Raw genomic sequence first — 21,440 nt, 5'->3', positions numbered from 1 at the left:
GGAGTACCGATCACCTTGGGAACATAGCCGTGTCTAGGCTTTAAAATGACCTTGGAGTCACTTGGTCCAAACTCAAGACACGCAGCGCTGACAGACAGCACATGAAGGTCTCCCACACGTTTGACTGATGACAGGGCAGTCAGAAAAACGTTTTTGAGTGAAAGGTATTTCAAATCCACGGATTGAAGTGGTTCGAAAGGGGGGGCTTTCATAGTTTCGAGAACTATAGAAAGATCCCAGATAGGAACTGATGGGGGGCGCGGGGGGTTCATCCTTCTAGCTCCCCTGAGGAAGCGGATGACCAGCTCGTTTTTTCCCAGTGACTGGACGTGCAGGGGTTCAGCGAACGCCGCAACGGCCGCCACATACACTTTGAGGGTGGATGGGGATCTGCCCTTATCCAGCAGCTCTTGTAAAAACACGAGCAGCGACGACACCCCACATGTCCGTGGGTCCAGGTCTCTGTCGGTGCACCATTTTGAAAACACAGACCATTTGGACGCATAGAGTCTTCTCGTGGAAGGGGCTCTAGCGTGTATGATAGTGTTTATTACTCCTTCTGGCAAAGCGACGGGTAGTCGTTGATCACCCACGCGTGCAGCGCCCAGCGCTCTGGGTGGGGATGCCAGATCATGCCGCGAGCTTGAGAGAGGAGATCTGCTCTCACTGGGATGGGCCACGGCGCTGTCAGTGACAGCTGCGTAAGCTCCGGGAACCATGTCTGATTCTCCCAACGCGGGGCTATGAGGAGCACTGAGTGACGCATTTCCCTGATCCTCTGCATTACCTGTGGTAATAGCGAGACGGGAGGGAAGGCGTAAAGTGGGCGGTTGGGCCAGTCCTGGGCCAGCGCGTCCTCGCTTTTCGAGAAAAATATTGGGCAGTGAGAGTTCTCTTCTGACGCAAAGAGGTCTATCTCTGTTCTGCCGAATATTTGCCATATCCTCTGGACTGTTTGAGCGTGCAGGGACCATTCCCCTGGGGGAATATTGTCTCTGGACAGTCTGTCTGGGCCGTCGTTCAGGTGGCCTGGCACATGCGTTGCCCTCAGCGAGCGCAGGTGGCACTGAGACCAACTCAGTATGCGTTTCGTCAGATGGAAGAGGTTCCTGGATCTGACACCGCCCTGACGGTTTAGGTAGGATACCACAGATCTGTTGTCCGAACGGACCAGGACGTGGTGACCCTGAATGACCGGGAGAAAGCGCATAGCTGCGTACTCGACCGCTATCATTTCCAGACAATTTATGTGAAGGAGCTTTTCCTGAACTGACCATAGGCCGAAAACCAGAGAGCCCTCACAGACCGCGCCCCAACCCGTGTTGGACGCGTCTGTCGAGATGACTTTTCGGCGAGATACATCTCCCATCGTCACTCCCCGCTGATACCATTCGGCCACTGTCCAGGGCTGCAGAGCTGAAATACAGGTCTGAGTCACCTTGATGGGCTGGCGGCCTGTGGCCCAAGCCCGGCGAGACGCGCGGGTGTTTAGCCAATGCTGAAGCGGGCGCATGTGCAGTAAACCCAGCTGAAGTACTGCTGCGGCTGAGGCCATGTAACCTAGCACTCTCTGAAATTTTTTCAGAGGCGTGAGGCTGTTCATCTGAAAAGATGCGGCTAGTCGCTGAACACGGCGCGCGCGCTGTTGTAGATAAGCGAGCCGTCATTGCCACGGAGTCTAGTTCTATTCCAAGGAAGGAAATTGCCTGACTGGGCCGTAGTGAGCTCTTGGTCCAATTGACTGCAAGACCCAAACTGTTCAGATGGCTGAGGAGAACTGTTCTGTGAGACAGAAGCTCCGTATGTGACTGTGCCATAATCAGCCAGTCGTCCAAATAGTTCAGAATTCGCAAGCCCTGACTCCGCAGGGGTGCGAGCGCCGCGATCCATGCACTTCGTGAAAGTACGGGTGCTAAAGACAGGCCGAACGGGAGGACAGTGTATTGATAAACCTGGCCGTCGGCTGAATCTCAAGAATGGCCTGTGACGGGGATTTATCTGAATCTGAAAGTAGGCATCTTTCAGATCGAGAGAGATAAACCAGTCCCCCTGGCCCGTATGCGCGAGGAGTTTCCTGATTGTAAGCATTTTGAACGGTCTTTTTGCAAGCACCTTGTTCAAAACCCTGAGATCTAATATTGGTCTGAGGCCGCCGTCTTTCTTGGGAACAAGAAAATAACGGCTGTAAAACCCCGACTCGCTCAGAGAAGGCGGCACTCTCTCTGTGGCCCTTTTGCACAGAAGGTTTGCTATTTCTGAACGAAGCATGCAGGCTGCTTCCGTGTTCACAATAGTTTCGAGCCGCGCTCTGAAGCGGGGAGGGTGGCGATCGAACTGTAGCAAATAGCCCTGTTTTATTGTGCTTAACACCCAATTGGATATCCCTGGGATAGCTTCCCACGCTTTGAGGCGTGACGCTAGAGGGTGAATGCCCAAATCGCTCTGATTGCCGCACACAGCGCGCTGAACAGAATGTGTGAGCGCGCTTACTGTGCTTATGCTGGACTGCTCGCAGACAGCATGGACAGGCTGTTCTGTGAGTGACTTCCCGATTGAGGTGAATGGGGAAGGAGTCACATCTGTTAAGTGATGCGCGAGCATAGTCACGGGCACGGGACTTACATACAGAGAAGTGTTTGCTGGCCGTGTGACAGAGCGGGCAGAGAATGGGCGCCACGACGTATTCGTGAGCGCATTTATTGATTCTAACACTCGAGCGGGTTGTGTCCGCTTTATGTGAGTGGGCTCTGATCGGGACACGGGAAGTGTAATGCTTGTGTGTAGAGGTGAACACTGGATTGTGGGCACATTTTCTACACATAAGGCTGGTCGTGTGACAGAGCGGCCAGAGAATGGGCGCGCGCACGGATTCGTGGGTGCGTTTATTAACCCTAACACTCGAGCGGTTCGTAACCGCTTTATGTGAGTGTGCTCTGATAGGGACACGGGAAGTGCAATGCTTGTGTGTAGGGGTGAACACTGGATTGTGGGCACATTTTCTACACATAGGGCATGTTTGCTCTTTACAAGATTTCTTTGGGTCGCCGTGACAACGGCGTTTGAGCGCAGGCAAGCAGGTGGTAACACCGGCTTGTTGGCTGCTGAATCTACCACTGTAGTAGCCTGAGAGAAGGGGACTGGCAGGGGGCGAAGCTTTGACGGTGGTCCGGCCACGGCGGGACTGATCCGTCGTTTTGTCAACAAAGCTAGGAGGACTTCGGTTGTTCAGGTTTCAGCGCAATTCTAGTCCGAGGCCCGCGGGGGGGCGGCGGTCTGCGGCGGCTGTCGATCGAGGGCGGCCGCCCTGTCGACGCTGAGAAGTCTGGCTTTGCTGAGCTGGGCGCTGTGAAGAGGGCGGCCTGCAGAGGAGCTAGCGCGACGAGGCAGAAAGAGATTCATGGCTTGGGTGGCTTTTTGGACCTCTGAAAAACGGTCAATGATGCCACTCACTGCGGAGCCGAAGAGACCGGACGGAGAGAGCGGTGCGTTGAGGAACGTGGAGCGCTCTGCTTCTCCCATGTCGGCTAGCGTTAGCCACAGGTGTCTCTCGGTTACAGTCAGCGCGGCCATGCACTTTCCTATAGCTTGGGCTGCAGCTTTGGTAGCGCGAAGGGCGAGGTCCGTCGCACTCCTTATGTCTGCAACCGCCTCTGGATGCCTGCTTTCCTCATCCCACTCCCGTAGAAGGTCCGCTTGGAGGATCTGTAAGATGGCCATGGAGTGCAGAGCAGATGCGCTTGGCCGGGCGGCGGAATAGGCGCGCCAACACAGGCGGAAGTTGTTCTGCAGGCCTTAGACGGGAGCACTGGTTTAGACCGCCATCTCGCGGAGGGCGGGCAAAGGTGTGCTGCTACCGCATCCTCGACCGGAGGGATGGAAGCGTAGCCCTTCTCGGTGGCGCCGTCCACCGAAGCAAGAGAGGTGGAGACGTGGGATCGGATCCTGGCCGAGAAAGGCGCGTTCCATGATTTGGAAAGCTCGGCGTGGAGTTCCGGCAGGAAGGGAGCGGCCCGGGCAGCGGGTGCTGCGCGGCGACGGCTCTGAAGAAAGCAGCCGTCGAGTCTGTTGGGAGCCTGCTCAGGGGGCGGTGACCACTCGAGCCCGAGGCGGTCGACGGCCTGTGTGAGGAGGCGTTAGTTCCCCTTCGACTCCGGCGCGGGTCCTGCTGGATTCCTGGGCCGAGGAGGAGGCGTGGGAGCCTGACCACTCCTCGCTGTCCGAAGCCATGTTAGAACAGCCCTTATCCTCCGCTTCATCGTCCGAGATGGCAGCAGAGCAGCCGCTCGGCGGCAACTGCGCATCCCGGGTGGGCGGGGAGGGTGAAGGTGATGCTCGAGGGAGGTGCTCCGGCAAGGCAATCGCTTCTACCACTGGTTCCGGCAGCCTTTGAGAGCGGCGCTTTTTTCTGCGCGGCTGAATGGAAGGCGGCGCGGCGGCTTCGGTCCTGAGCGCTTTTCGAGTCGAGCCCGCAGGGTCAACATCGGCAGCTCCTCGCAGAGATCGCATCCGCCTTCGGCGAGGGCGAGCTCTGCATGCCCCAGTCCCAGGCAGAGAGCGCAGATGATGTGGCGGTCTCCGGTGCTGAGAGGTGCGCGGCATGAGGCGCAAGTGGAGCGAGGCATCTTTAAAAAGACGCTCGTACTCTTTTGTGAAGTTCGTAAGAACTAGCTTGCTTTAAAAGGATACGTCGCCGGATGGCGTAGCTCGCAGGATGGCTGAAGGTGGCGGAGACGGCCGGCTTCTTCGAGCGCTGTCCACGCTTGCTTGATGCCCCTCGAACGGCGACGCGGCTTCCAGTTCAGAGATGCGAAGAGCTTCGCTGAAGAGATGAAAATCAGGGTTCCAGCCTACGAACTACGCTTATATGCGCTCTAGCCACGCCCATTCTGGCGGGCTTTGATGCAGTAAGCGCGCGGACGCCTCTCATTGGATGCGAGTTCGCCCAAGTTCGTCTATAGGCTGCAGCAGTTGCCGCAGAGCAACCAATGAGCTTGCTAGCTAGCCCGCTCAAGGTCTGCAGTTGCTGCACTGCGTTGACAAATGATACAAAATTAAGGATAATTTTTTGGCTTCAATATCTCAGAAAAGATTAATCTTTCCCGTAGCGTAAGCTAGCTTACGCAATACGAGAGAACCTCTCGTAAGAGAACTGGTTGTCTTCCTCCACTTTGGATCTATGGACTGAAGTGTCCTATAGATCTGAGATCACACCAACCACTACAGCAGTGAGTGAATTCAGAACATTCAGTTGTGTTTAAACCTAATCGCAAAGTGTTTCAATGAGATTGAAGTGCTGATTTTATTCTATTACAAGCATTTCTTGTCAAGTCAAGTGAACTTTGACTAGGCCACCTCAAAACTTTAATTTAGCTTTTTTGAGGCATTCAGTGGTGGACTTGCTTCTGTTATTTCGATTATTGTCTTGCTGCATAATCCAGTTGTGCTTGAGCTTCAACTCATGGACTGATGACCGGACGTTCTCCTTAGGATTTTCTGGTAGAGAGCAGAACTCATGTTTCCCTCAATTATTTCAAGTCGCCCTGGGCCTGAAGCAGCATCCCAACACCATCACACTACCATCACCATGCTTGACTATAGGTATGATGTTCTTTTTTGTGGAATTCTGTGTTTGATTTACGCCAGATGTAACGGGACCCCTGACTTCCAAACAGTTCCACTTTCGACTCAGAACATTCTCCCAAAAGCTTTGAGGATCATCAAGGTGTGCTTTGGCAAAATTCAGATGAGCCTAATTGTTCTTCTGGGTTAGCAGTGGTTTTGGCCTCTCCACAGTGTCTTTCTGATAGTGGAGTCATGAACAGTGGCCTTCATTGATGAGGCTTGCAGTTCATTGTATGTTGTCTTTGGCTTTTTTTGTGACTTCGTGGATGAGTCGTCACTGTGCTTTTGGATGAATTTTGGAAGGTTGGACACTTTTGGGAAGGTTCTCTTCTGTGCCAAGTTTTCTCCATTTGGAGATTTGGGAATTAATTAACTAGGGGGCAAATACTTTTTCACACATGCACGGTTTGCTTTTTTGCTTCAATAAATAACATAATAATTTAAAAGCTGTATTTTGTGTTTACTCAGATTGTCTTTGTTTTATGATGAAACAATTTATTAGGAGATATACACAAAAACAAGAAATTAGGAGGGGGCAAATACTATTTCACAGCATTGTATATTGTTGTACCTATAGAACATGATTTGACCACAAAGCGTGCTATGAATTACTCACTACAGCAGTAAGTCACTCCATTTGCTCTATAATTGTCCCTTTTACAAAGTATAGAAATAGATCATTGAGAACAACTAGAGTATAGAGCATCACGCCACCAACCACAAACCCGAGAGATAAACGTTTTTTTATGTATAATCTGAGAATGTCAACTAAACGTTTGCAAAACAAACAAAAAAAATCCCTCTTGGAATGTGAATGAAATATTGTAGATTTATCTGACAGCATAAATTAATTTGTAAGTTATTATTTATGCAGCATTTGCAATCAAGTATGAAGGCTGTTTGACACTTTCAGACACAGAGCAAATACAGGAAGTGAGTCTGTAGAAATCCACGAACACTCAGTGACTATAATGTCATAAACCGAGACGCATCTGCCCTTAACTTTTCTTTTCAAGTGATCCTTTATTTCTTTTGTAATAAACAAAATGACGAGAGAGGAAACATCACAACTTTTTGACATGCGGATAGTCATTTTGATTTTTCTATGGCTCATAAAAGGCAAGTGTTTATTCTGTTTTAATTCAATTTACACATATTGATATGAAATATTTTAGGGAAGTCCTGTTGTGTGACACTTTACAACATATAAAACTAATTTAAACAGCTAATTGTTTTATAACTATTATGTATGTAGATTTCATGAACTTATATTGATTGAGCGACGAGGCGCCCATGCCTAAATCTGCTACTGAGCACAGGAGAATTAAATATCATTCCATCAATAATGTTGACAACTCAAACTGAAGAACTAACAGTATTTTATTTATACAGGTGCTGAGTGTATAAAAGGAGCAGCAGAAAGAGAATTCTCTCTTCAGACTGGAGGATCTGTCACTATTCCATGTCACTATGACAGCAAATACACAAAACATAAGAAATACTGGTGCTATGATGCCAAAGGAGCATCTAATTTCTGCTCTATTCTGGCATATGCTAATGACACCAAGGGAAAATTGTCAGTAATTGATCACCCTGATCAGAGTTTATTTACTGTGACTATGAGAGACCTGCAGAGTACAGACACTGGGTTTTACTGGTGTGCTGTGGAAATTGTATTTCAAATGGATGAGAAAGAGATGTTTTATATGACAATCCAATCAGGTATGAGATTTGTTTCACAGCACTTTCCATAACTACGGCATACTGTTGTGACCAATGACATTTTAGGCATTATAAAGAAACAAATCCATGTTTTTGGTTGTGACTGTGAGATCTATTAGATATTTTAAATAAAACTTTTATGTAACAAAAAACTGACATGAAAAGTCGCTAGTTTTAAAAACATGAAATGTCTTTGGCCGGTGCTGCCTCAGAGGTCTTGACATTCTTTACTGCTAATTCAAATAATACAAGTGCCACTATAACACAATTCTGACCCTTTTTTACAGCCTGGCAAGAAGATTTTTTTTTTTTTTTAATTGTAATAATGGGGATTAATTTATTAGATAAGATTATCAATAACTTTAAACCAACTTTTGGTCCCAAACTAGCTAGTCTGTATTTAGTGATGACTAAATTTGTTACTCTGTTATTTAAAATATTTGTACAATTCTAGCGTTGTTTTGTGTTGCCATTTAGTTTTTTTTGTTTATTTAATACTTGACAAAAAAATGACAAAAATCTGAATTTTCAGAAAAACCTCCCAAATAATCAAACATTGAAAATAGTAAACGGTTGACATAATATTACGTTTTCTGGTCTTAAGTGCCTCATTTCACTGACCTATTTTTTATTTTTTTTTACAAATAATAAATACTTAATTTTTACTTAAAGTTGTTATTTTGTTTCCTATTCTTGGAAGTCCCTCACATTTAAATGGCAAATTCACACAATTCCTAATGCAGATGCTGAATTAAACTATCTGTGTGTTCAGTTCCTGATCTCTCTGTGGTGAACAGCAGTGTAACTGGACAGGAAGGTGGTAATATCAGAGTCCAGTGTTTCTACAGTTCTGGATATAAGAATACACACAAACAGTGGTGCAGATATAAAGACAAGAGATGTTACACAGTGGGGAAGACTGACACATCCCAGAATGCATCAGTCCAGATCAGTGATGATGGGAGTAAATCCTTCAGTGTGGTGATGACTGGACTGACAGAGAGTGATTCTGGCTGGTACTGGTGCTCTGTAGGAGATCTGCAGGTTCCTGTTCAACTCACTGTGACTGTGACTGAGACCAAACCAGGTAATACAGATGCAATCAATCAAAATCATCAAAATATTTTGCTGTTAATAACTAAATATTAATAAGACATTCAAATTATTTACTTTTTTGTCCTTTTCTATTTTGCTGCAGTTGTGACCACAGAAGCCGGATATAAGAAAGAAACGTTTGTAACCTATTAACAACATTTCCTAATTAATGAGAAAGTTCAACTTAAAATGAAAATTCTGTAATTATTTTCTCCACTTATGTCATTCAATGCATGTAGGCTTTTACTTTTTCCATGAAACACAAAAGGTGAACTTTGAAGAATGTTCATGTTGTTGTTTCCCACACAATGAAAGTTCATAGTGACCAAATCTGTCAAGCACAAACAGAGAAATAAAGAAAAACATAGAAGTAGTCCATACGGCTTGTGTGCAATATTCCAAATCTTCTGAAGTCATTCAGTCTGTGTGTCAAACAAACAGTAATTATTTACTGATTCATTATATCAATGCATATTGAAGTATCATGTAGTATAATTAATTCTGTTTCTGATCATTCTGTCTTTTTTTCTTTGTTTTTTCTGCCCTTTCTCTTTTTTGTGTTTCTGTAGTAGTTTATTGTCAAATCAGTTGTGATGCAATCTTGATTCCTCTGACAAGTTAATTTCTTTCTGTTGTTCCTCTCTTAACAGAAATGCAGCTCTGTCATCTAATACACCAATTTCCATTAACAACAATCAGACATCAATCAGTGAGAAGCAACAAAATAAGTATTTTAAGCATGATGTTCATTGCTTAAATTGATAACTTAGGATACAATATATAGATATTAAAACATTTATCAAACTGATTAAAAATAAATTATTCACACAGTATGGAGTACATTATGTGCAAGCTGTACTTTCTCATGGTTTTAAATTTAGCTTTGTGTTCAACTCTCAACTGTGTGCCTTTCCTTTCTATTTTATTTTTACAGAATTGTAATGTCTTAGTCATAGGGTTAAAATAGTTTAAAGCAAATACAAATAAAGGTACCCAGGCAGCTCAAAGCAATTTCAAAATTTTGAAGTGGATTCAGTGACACTCGGGATGGAGAGATTTGGCGACCCACTGGCCACCCACTTGCTCCCCCACTGCTTAGTGCCTTCCTACAAATGTTATTTACTGTCTTGAAAAGATTGTTCTTTTGGTGTAATGTAATGGGCAACATAGCTTCTATGATGAGAAGAACCGGTATGTTTGAGGTCAGTATTAAAGGCAAATTACTTCCTGTTATTGGTCCGTTTAGACGTCTTTGGTCCATGTTGCATTCATATATCAATCGAACCGCACCAGAGTTTGTTTGGAAGCGGTCCAAGAGCCACTATTCAAGGGGTCTTGCGCCGCTTGTTTGGTGCACACAAGGTTCGGGTGGCAGCATTCACACATGTTCAAATGAACCGCACTAACAGAGCAATCACATCAGAGATCGTTTTAATCAAAGCAAACCTGCCAAGTGTGAACACACCCTAAAACACCTAAAAAAATTATCCTAGTGAATTTTTGTTTTTTCATAGTGCAGTTCAGTGCTTCCTCAAATTAATAGAAGTACTTCATTTTAGCATTCCTTATTACAGGCAGTATGGATATCTGGTGGTGTGGCTTCCAGCAGTCCTGCTGTTGCTGGTGATTGTGGCTGCCATTGCAACTGTAATACTGAAAAAGAAGCACAGTCAGTAATAATAACCTTTTTTATTATTATTCTTATTCCATCAATTTCAGTTTTCTTTTCATGTGTTAAAAAGTATTGGGATGCATAAACATTTTATTTATTTACTTGTTTATTTTTTGATGTTGCATTTCATAGCATTACTACTTTCTAACGTATTGTTTTCTTTCACTAACAGATAAAAATAAATCCCATGTTGGAGATAATGAAGCTAGTAACACAGTAAGTAAGCCTATTTTCTCATGAGAAAAAACATCCGGAAGTGGCAAAAAATGACCCAGATTTGTAAAATGTTGTAAAAACGCCTCATTGTGAATTCCTTTAACTGTTCTGATATTATAGATATATTTCATGATATTCAAGGTAAATTTCTAGTTATGTGTTTAGTGCCTCTGCAGACACTGTAGTGACCCATAGTCTAGTGTCTGAAATACATTTTTTGATCCATAAAGGGACAATAAATGCACCCTGGATTTGAATGTCAGAGAATTGTTTTCCCCTAAACATTTAATAAATGGACTATGCCAACATTTTATTCCAATACTTACGTTTAATCTTTACGTTTACATGAGTTCTTAATCTGAATAATTACATTGAGAATATATTACCTGCTACCCATAAAATTAAATCAACAATAAATCATATTTTATGTGACTAGGCTTAGTAAAGCTAAATCACACAAACAAGAGTGCTGTATGTCCCTATATCAGCACGGCTGTGATTCGGCTGTGGCCTCATGCAAGATTGCGAGTGTGATATTGCTTTTATACAACAATTCAATGAACAAGTAAATAAATAAATGAAGGAAAACTAAAGACTGACACAAAAAAGCACACTTATGCATGGGACTACTTTCTTACGCCATGGATCTGCCATTATTAATTCCTTTTTAAAGGAGATTTATTTAACTTTTATCTGTTTTGAAACTGTAAGGTCATCCATATGGCTTAGTTTTCAGTTAGGTTATTTTTATGCATACCGGTATCTTATTTTCAATATCACTCAATTTACAATGCAGTCTAACAGAAACATTTTGCATTGTACATTATCGCAGACACTATGGAACTCTGTGGGCGTGGCTTACAATGGTTGTACTGTTGATATTACTGATGATTGTGGTTGTCGTGGCAAATGGAATCGTGAAAAAATGAAGCACAGTCAGTATTAATTATTAATGGCTGATAATATTCTATAATGCATTGCATTGATACAACAATTGTTTAGGTATGAAAACTCTTGCATAATGATTTATAGCATAAAGTAATCTCATCTCACAGTAAAAAATGACAGAGACAAAGCCAGTGGTGTAGTAAGTATTCATAATGAATTTGAGCTTAATATAAATCATATATAATTAGTTGCATCCTCTCTCAGTATATTTTCAGAGCAGGAAAAAGTATTCAAAGTGTGTTTGTGTACATTGATGCTCAGGTTAAGCATAAGTCTATATAATGATTTCAGATCATAACTATGACCCACAGTAAATACATGTGTTCATTCACAGGAAAACTGGTTGTCTTCCTCCACTTTGGATCCATGGACTGAAGTGTTCTATAGATCTGAGATCACACCAACCACTACAGCATTGAGTGAATTCAGAACATTCAGTTGTGTTTAAACCTAATCGCAAAGTGTTTCAATGAGATGGAAGTGCTGATTTTATTCTATTACAAGCATTTCTTGTCAAGTCAAGTGAACTTTGACTAGGCCACCTCAAAACTTTAATTTAGCTTTTTTGAGGCATTCAGTGGTGGACTTGCTTCTGTTATTTCGATTATTGTCTTGCTGCATAATCCAGTTGTGCTTGAGCTTCAACTCATGGACTGATGACCGGACGTTCTCCTTAGGATTTTCTGGTAGAGAGCAGAACTCATGTTTCCCTCAATTATTTCAAGTCGCCCTGGGCCTGAAGCAGCATCCCAACACCATCACACTACCATCACCATGCTTGACTATAGGTATGATGTTCTTTTTGTGGAATTCTGTGTTTGATTTACGCCAGATGTAACGGGACCCCTGACTTCCAAACAGTTCCACTTTCGACTCAGAACATTCTCCCAAAAGCTTTGAGGATCATCAAGGTGTGCTTTGGCAAAATTCAGATGAGCCTAATTGTTCTTCTGGGTTAGCAGTGGTTTTGGCTCTCCACAGTGTCTTTCTGATAGTGGAGTCATGAACAGTGGCCTTCATTGATGAGGCTTGCAGTTCATTGTATGTTGTCTTTGGCTTTTTTTGTGACTTCGTGGATGAGTCGTCACTGTGCTTTTGGATGAATTTTGGAAGGTTGGACACTTTTGGGAAGGTTCTCTTCTGTGCCAAGTTTTCTCCATTTGGAGATTTGGGAATTAATTAACTAGGGGGCAAATACTTTTTCACACATGCACGGTTTGCTTTTTTTGCTTCAATAAATAACATAATAATTTAAAAGCTGTATTTTGTGTTTACTCAGATTGTCTTTGTTTTATGATGAAACAATTTATTAGGAGATATACACAAAAACAAGAAATTAGGAGGGGGCAAATACTATTTCACAGCATTGTATATTGTTGTACCTATAGAACATGATTTGACCACAAAGCGTGCTATGAATTACTCACTACAGCAGTAAGTCACTCCATTTGCTCTATAATTGTCCCTTTTACAAAGTATAGAAATAGATCATTGAGAACAACTAGAGTATAGAGCATCACGCTACCAACCACAAACCCGAGAGATAAACGTTTTTTATGTATAATCTGAGAATGTCAACTAAACGTTTGCAAAACAAACAAAAAAATCCCTCTTGGAATGTGAATGAAATATTGTAGATTTATCTGACAGCATAAATTAATTTGTAAGTTATTATTTATGCAGCATTTGCAATCAAGTATGAAGGCTGTTTGACACTTTCAGACACAGAGCAAATACAGGAAGTGAGTCTGTAGAAATCCACGAACACTCAGTGACTATAATGTCATAAACCGAGACGCATCTGCCCTTAACTTTTCTTTTTCAAGTGATCCTTTATTTCTTTTGTAATAAACAAAATGACGAGAGAGGAAACATCACAACTTTTTGACATGCGGATAGTCATTTTGATTTTTCTATGGCTCATAAAAGGCAAGTGTTTATTCTGTTTTAATTCAATTTACACATATTGATATGAAATACTTTAGGGAATTCCTGTTGTGTGACACTTTACAACATATAAAACTAATTTAAACAGCTAATTGTTTTATAACTATTATGTATGTAGATTTCATGAACTTATATTGATTGAGCGACGAGGCGCCCATGCCTAAATCTGCTACTGAGCACAGGAGAATTAAATATCATTCCATCAATAATGTTGACAACTCAAACTGAAGAACTAACAGTATTTTATTTATACAGGTGCTGAGTGTAGAAAAGCATCAGAAGACAGAGAATTCTCTCTTCAGACTGGAGGATCTGTCACTATTCCATGTCACTATGACAGCAAATACACAAAACATAAGAAATACTGGTGCTATAAGGCCAAAGCAGTTTTTAATTTCTGCTCTATTCTGGCATATGCTAATGACACCAAGGGAAATTTGTCAGTAATTGATCATCCTGATCAGAGTTTATTTACTGTGACTATGAGAGACCTGCAGAGTACAGACACTGGGTTTTACTGGTGTGCTGTGGAAATTGAGGGAATATTTCAATGGGATGAGAAAGAGATGTTTTATATGACAATCCAATCAGGTATGAGATTTGTTTCACAGCACTTTCCATAACTACGGCATACTGTTGTGACCAATGACATTTTAGGCATTATAAAGAAACAAATCCATGTTTTTGGTTGTGACTGTCAGATCTATTAGATATTTTAAATAAAACTTTTATGTAACAAAAAACTGACATGAAAAGTCGCTAGTTTTAAACACATGAAATGTCTTTGGCCGGTGCTGCCTCAGAGGTCTTGACCTTCTTTACTGCTAATTCAAATAATACAAGTGCCACTATAACACAATTCTGACCCTTTTTTACAGCCTGGCAAGAAGATTTTTTTTTTTTTTTTAATTGTAATAATGGGGATTAATTTATTAGATAAGATTATCAATAACTTTAAACCAACTTTTGGTCCCAAACTAGCTAGTCTGTATTTAGTGATGACTAAATTTGTTACTCTGTTATTTAAAATATTTGTACAATTCTAGCGTTGTTTTGTGTTGCCATTTAGTTTTTTTTGTTTATTTAATACTTGACAAAAAAAATGACAAAAATCAGAATTTTCAGAAAAACCTCCCAAATAATCAAACATTGAAAATAGTAAACGGTTGACATAATATTACGTTTTCTGGTCTTAAGTGCCTCATTTCACTGACCTATTTATTTTTTTTTTTTTTTACAAATAATAAATACTTAATTTTTACTTAAAGTTGTTATTTTGTTTCCTATTCTTGGAAGTCCCTCACATTTAAATGGCAAATTCACACAATTCCTAATGCAGATGCTGAATTAAACTATCTGTGTGTTCAGTTCCTGATCTCTCTGTGGTGAACAGCAGTGTAACTGGACAGGAAGGTGGTAATATCAGTGTCCAGTGTTTCTACAGTTCTGGATATAAGAATAAACTCAAACAGTGGTGCAGATATAAAGACAAGAGATGTTACACAGTGGAGAAGACTGACACATCCCAGAATGCATCAGTCCAGATCAGTGATGATGGGAGTAAATCCTTCAGTGTGGTGATGACTGGACTGACAGAGAGTGATTCTGGATGGTACTGGTGCTCTGTAGGAGATCTGCAGGTTCCTGTTCAACTCACTGTGACTGTGACTGAGACCAAACCAGGTAATACAGATGCAATCAATCAAAATCATCAAAATATTTTGCTGTTAATAACTAAATATTAATAAGACATTCAAATTCTTTACTTTTTTGTCCATTTCTATTTTGCTGCAGTTGTGACCACAGAAGCCGGATATAAGAAAGAAACGTTTGTAACCTATTAACAACATTTCCTAATTAATGAGAAAGTTCAACTTAAAATGAAAATTCTGTAATTATTTTCTCCACTTATGTCATTCAAAACATTTCTGCTTTTACTTTTCCATGAAACACAAAAGGTGAACTTTGAAGAATATTCATGTTGTTGTTTCCGATACAATGAAAGTTCATAGTGACCAAATCTGTCAAGCACAAACAGAGAAATAAACAAAACAAAACATAGAAGTAGTCCATACGGCTTGTGTGCAATATTCCAAATCTTCTGAAGTCATTCAGTCTGTGTGTCAAACAAACAGTAATTATTTACTGATTCATTATATCAATGCATATTGAAGTATCATGTAGTATAATTAATTCTGTTTCTGATCATTCTGTCTTTTTTTCTTTGTTTTTTCTGCCCTTTCTCTTTTTTGTGTTTCTGTAGTAGTTTATTGTCAAATCAGTTGTGATGTAATCTTGATTCCTCTGAAAAGTTCATTTATTTCTGTTGTTCCTCTCTTAGCAGAAATGCAGCTCTGTCATCTAATACACCAATTTCCATTAACAACAATCAGACATCAATCAGTGAGAAGCAACAAAATAAGTATTTTAAGTATGATGTTTATTGCTTAAATTGATAACTTAGGATACAATATATAGATATGAAAACATTTTATCAAACTGATTAAAAATAAATTATTCACACAGTAATGGAGTACATTATGTGCAAGCTGTACTTTCTTATGGTTTTAAATGTAGCTTTGTGTTCAACTCTCAACTGTGTGCCTTTCCTTTTATTCTATTTTTACAGAATTGTAATGTCTTAGTCATAGGGTTAAAATAGTTTAAAGCAAATACAAATAAAGGTACCCAGGCAGCTCAAAGCAATTTCAAAATTTTGAAGTGGATTCAGTGACACTCGGGATGGAGAGATTTGGCGACCCACTGGCCACCCACTTGCTCCCCCACTGCTTAGTGCCTTCCTACAAATGTTATTTACTATCTTGAAAAGATTGTTCTTTTGGTGTAATGTAATGGGCAACATAGCTTCTATGATGAGAAGAACAGGTATGTTTGAGGTCAGTATTAAAGGCAAATTACTTCCTGTTATTGGTCCGTTTAGACGTCTTTGGTCCATGTTGCATTCATATATCAATCGAACCACACCAGAGTTTGTTTGGAAGCGGTCCAAGAGCCACTATTCAAGGGGTCTTGCGCTGCTTGTTTGGTGCACACCAAGGTTCGGGTGGCAGAATTCACACGTGTTCAAATGAACCGCACTAACAGAGCAATCACACCAGAGATCGTTTTAATCAAAGCAAACCTGCCAAGTGTGAACACACCCTAAAACACCTAAAAAAATTATCCTAGTGAATTTGTTTTTTTTCATAGTTCAGTTCAGTGCTTCCTCAAATTAATAGAAGTATTTCATTTTAGCATTCCTTTTTACAGGCAGTATGGATATCTGGTGGTGTGGCTTCCAGCAGTCGTGCTGTTGCTGGTGATTGTGGCTGCCATTGCAACTGTAATAATGAAAAAGAAGCACAGTCAGTATTAATAACTTTTTTTATTATTCTTGTTCCATCATTTCAGTTTTCTTTTCATGTGTTAAAAAGTATTGGGATGCATAAACATTTTATTTATTTACTTGTTTATTTTTTGATGTTGCATTTGATAGCATTACTACTTTCTAACGTATTGTTTTCTTTCACTAACAGATAAAAATAAATCCCATGTTGGAGATAATGAAGCTAGTAACACAGTAAGTAAGCCTATTTTCTCATGAGAAAAAACATCCGGAAGTGGCAAAAAATGCCCCAGATTTGTAAAATGTTGTAAAAACGCCTCATTGTGAATTCCTTTAACTGTTCTGATATTATAGATATATTTCATGATATTCAAGGTAAATTTCTAGTTATGTGTTTAGTGCCTCTGCAGACACTGTAGTGACCCATAGTCTAGTGTCAGAAATACATTTTTTGATCCATAAAGGGACAATAAATGCACCCTGGATTTGATTGTCAGAGAAATGTTTTCCCCTAAACATTTAAAAAATGGACTATGCCAACATTTTATTCCAATACTTACATTTAATCTTTTCGTTAACATGAGTTCTTAATCTGAATAATTACATTGAGAATATATTACCTGCTACCCGTAAAATTAAATCAACAATAAATCATATTTTATGTGACTAGGCTTAGTAAAGCTAAATCACACAAACAAGAGTGCTGTATGTCCCTATATCAGCACGGCTGTGATTCGGCTGTGGCCTCATGCAAGATTGCAAGTGTGATATTGCTTTTATACAACAATTCAATGAACAAGTAAATAAATAAATGAAGGAAAACTAAAGACTGACACAAAAAAGCACACTTATGCATGGGACTACTTTCTTACGCCATAGATCTGCCATTATTAATTCATTTTTAAAGGAGATTTATTTAACTTTTATCTGTTTTGAAACTGTAAGGTCATCCATATGTCCTAGTTTTAAATTAGGTTATTTGTATGCATAATACATAGAGGTATCTTATTTTCAATATCACTCAATTTACAATGCAGTCTAACAGAAACATTTTGCATTGTACATTATCGCAGACACTATGGAACTCTGTGGGCGTGGCTTACAATGGTTGAACTGTTGATATTACTGATGATTGTGGTTGTCGTGGCAAATGGAATCGTGAAAAAATGAAGCACAGTCAGTATTAATTATTAATGGCTGATTTTATTCTATAATGCATTGCATTGATACTACAATTGTTGAGGTATGAAAACTCTTGCATAATGATTTATAGCATAAAGTAATCTCATCTCACAGTAAAAAATGACAGAGACAAAGCCAGTGGTGTAGTAAGTATTCATAATGAATATTCAAAGTGTGTTTGTGTACAATGATGCTCAGGTTAAGCATAAGTCTATATACTATTTTCAGATCATAACTATGACCCACAGTAAATACATGTGTTCATTCACAGGAAAACTGGTTGTCTTCCTCCACTTTGGATCCATGGACTGAAGTGTTCTATAGATCTGAGATCACACCAACCACTACAGCAGTGAGTGAATTCAGAACATTCAGTTGTGTTTAAACCTAATCGCAAAGCGTTTCAATGAGATGGAAGTGCTGATTTTATTCTATTACAAGCATTTCTTGTTAATTTTCTTGGTCTGCATCCATTTATTTTCAAATATTCTTCTGTATCATGATTGATATTTCTAGTTGTGGCCAGTATCTGTTGAGGACAGTGTGACCTACAGTTCTGAGCTCAGACAGGTGAGACAGAGACTCTGAATACATGATACAACCTGTTTTTATTAAAGTTAATAATCACACAGATACTACTGATTTGATTTCATCTCATTGATTACATTTTTAATCACAGATATGAAGTTCTGGACCGGAATAAAAAATGAACATGGAGGGAAAAGCATTGAAATAAATTAATATGTGATTTAATGTAATTGTTTCACAAGCCTGAAATCTTTGAAAATACAAATCATACAAACTGGCAGCACGTGTACAATTGTGTTGTCGTGAGTGGTGCAGAAATGTATGAATGTTGTGTAAAAATCTCAGAAACAAATAGAATAAAATCCTCAATCTTCGATTTTAACTAAAACAAATTTAGTCATCATCATATATTTGATCAGCATGCATAAATGATGTAAGCTTCTGTCTTATGTTCTGATTTTAATGAAATAAATGTATTAAATTCACACCTACAGTTCTGTGAAAAAGTATTTGCCCCCTTCCTGATTTCTTCTCGTTTTGTGCATTTCTCATAATAAATTGTTTTAGATCTTCAAAGGAGATTAAACATAAAACAAAAGCAACCTGAGTAAACATATTCTAGAGTTTTTAAAGAAATATATATTTTTACTGATGCAAAACATTTATCCAACCCCTATATCACCCATGTGAAAAACGAACTGCCCCTTTAAACTTAATGGCTGGTTGTTTGATGGGTAACATTACTTTTAAAAGTTACTTGTTACAATATTGCGCTACTCCTTAAAAAAGTAATTAATTAAAAGTTCATCACAGCAACTTTCTCTTCTGCTATGCATTCCATATAAGCCACACATTGCATACAAGAGACATTATAGATCATGCTAGCTACTGTACAACACTCATGTCAAAACAACATAGTAAACAAACAGATATTTTGAAAGTAGGTCTTCACATTATATTTATGTGCTGTGTCCATCGACAATGTCAGTGTCAACTTAAGATATTTTTCAAAAGTCAGGATAAAATTCAGTGGGGAATGCCATCCTAACATGTTCAAGAAATGTGTCTGATAATAAAAGAATATTTTTCACTTGAGTCATCTCAGTGCAGCTTGTTTTGAGTTGATCCACGGTGCATATAGACGCGCATATTCAAACAACTTGGAATAAATTTTAATGCTACAAAAATGTCATAAACCTTCTTTTATCATGAATCAATCTACTTGTTTATTATTTAAAAAAATTGTACACAAACAATGTAGAATGTTTCTCTCAGCCACTGATCATGAGTCAGATTTTCTCATCCCATTCTCCCAGTTACGGGGAGCTGTAACACAGAGCAGTTCAGCTGCATAAGTAATTTCCCCCCGTATATCACGCCGATGTCAGTGGAAATCTAGTTTTATAATCCCTCTGCCTAAATATGTTTACTGATTGTTTAATGCAGTGTGTATTTATACATGAATTAAATGCGTTTCACTCAACTGAATGTTGAATGTGCAACTGATCCTAGGGCAGTTGCCATGGCAGCTTTAAAACAAAACAATTCGGATGCACAAAAAGTGAGAGATCATTCTACACTGTATGTACTGTAACTATAATCATGCTGTGGCCACGGGAAGACTTCTCCCGGATTATGCATGTGCTATATTATACCAAGAAAATGTGTGTTTACACAATTTTAAATGCAGCGTACATGAATCAATCACAAAAACAACTAAGTTTCACTTACCACTTACACTTATGAGGACACATTTCTTAACTCTCGGTTTGCTTGTCATGACAAAGGAAACGTTTATGATGGCTGCTCACGTTAACTCCAGCGGACAACAAATCCACCGCTGCAAATAATGAGTACAACTGTATTCAACCAAAGAATTCAGACTTACATTCCTTTACTAGAAATAAATAGCAGTTTTTAAAACACAAATCTCAGGGATGGCTAAAAGAAGACTTGTTGTGCTCTAACCACTGCTGAAAAACATGGCTCATACTCTCTAGAACTACAAAACCCATTACTGGAAAACATGGCTCATACTCTCTAGAACTACAAAACCCATTACTGAAAAACATGGCTCATACTCTCTAGAACTACAAAACCCATTACTGAAAAACATGGCTCATGCTCTCTAGAACTACAATACCCATACTGAAAAACATGACTCATACTCTCCAGAACTACAAAACCCATCACTGAAAAACATGACTCATACTCTCCAGAACTACAAAACCCATCACTGAAAAACATGGCTCATACTCTCTAGAACTACAATACCCATCACTGAAAAACATGGCTCATACTCTCTAGAACTACAATACCCATCACTGAAAAACATGGCTCACACTCTCTAGAACTACAAAACCCATCACTGAAAAACATGACTCATACTCTCCAGAACTACAAAACCCATCACTGAAAAACATGGCTCATACTCTCTAGAACTACAATACCCATCACTGAAAAACATGGCTCATGCTCTCTAGAACTACAATACCCATACTGAAAAACATGACTCATACTCTCCAGAACTACAAAACCCATCACTGAAAAACATGACTCATACTCTCCAGAACTACAAAACCCATCACTGAAAAACATGGCTCATACTCTCTAGAACTACAATACCCATCACTGAAAAACATGGCTCATACTCTCTAGAACTACAAAACCCATCACTGGAAAAACATGGCTCATACTCTCTAGAACTACAATACCCATACTGAAAAACATGACTCATACTCTCCAGAACTACAAAACCCATCACTGAAAAACATGACTCATACTCTCCAGAACTACAAAACCCATCACTGAAAAACATGGCTCATACTCTCTAGAACTACAATACCCATCACTGAAAAACATGGCTCATGCTCTCTAGAACTACAAAACCCATCACTGAAAAACATGGCTCATGCTCTCTAGAACTACAATACCCATACTGAAAAACATGACTCATACTCTCCAGAACTACAAAACCCATCACTGAAAAACATGGCTCATACTCTCTAGAACTACAAAACCCATCACTGAAAAACATGGCTCATACTCTCTAGAACTACAAAACCCATCACTGAAAAACATGGCTCATACTCTCTAGAACTACAAAACCCATCACTGAAAAACATGGCTCATACTCTCTAGAACCACAATACCCATCACTGA

The 21,440-nt window shown here is 40.0% G+C and overlaps 1 protein-coding gene and 1 long non-coding RNA gene across 2 annotated transcripts; both read left to right on the top strand.

The window, feature by feature from the left end:
- Positions 1-9,650: 9,650 nt before the first annotated feature.
- On the top strand, positions 9,651-11,781 carry LOC127649076 (uncharacterized). Its single transcript, XR_007971255.1, has 3 exons — positions 9,651-10,108; positions 10,284-10,327; positions 11,610-11,781. It is a non-coding gene; the product is annotated as an uncharacterized LOC127649076 (long non-coding RNA).
- A 1,778-nt stretch (positions 11,782-13,559) lies between these two features.
- On the top strand, positions 13,560-18,774 carry LOC127649072 (polymeric immunoglobulin receptor-like). The gene is made up of 9 exons (XM_052133986.1): positions 13,560-13,813; positions 14,591-14,905; positions 15,017-15,050; positions 15,567-15,653; positions 16,493-16,587; positions 16,759-16,802; positions 18,022-18,102; positions 18,267-18,320; positions 18,430-18,774. The coding sequence occupies exons 1-9, from the start codon at positions 13,705-13,707 to the stop codon at positions 18,433-18,435; spliced, it is 825 nt and encodes a 274-aa protein (XP_051989946.1). The 5' UTR covers positions 13,560-13,704; the 3' UTR covers positions 18,436-18,774.
- Positions 18,775-21,440: the final 2,666 nt, after the last annotated feature.

Source organism: Xyrauchen texanus, chromosome 9 (genome assembly GCF_025860055.1).
Source record: "Xyrauchen texanus isolate HMW12.3.18 chromosome 9, RBS_HiC_50CHRs, whole genome shotgun sequence".
Lineage (NCBI taxonomy): Eukaryota > Metazoa > Chordata > Actinopteri > Cypriniformes > Catostomidae > Xyrauchen > Xyrauchen texanus.
This window is presented reverse-complemented; position numbering and strand designations above follow the sequence as displayed.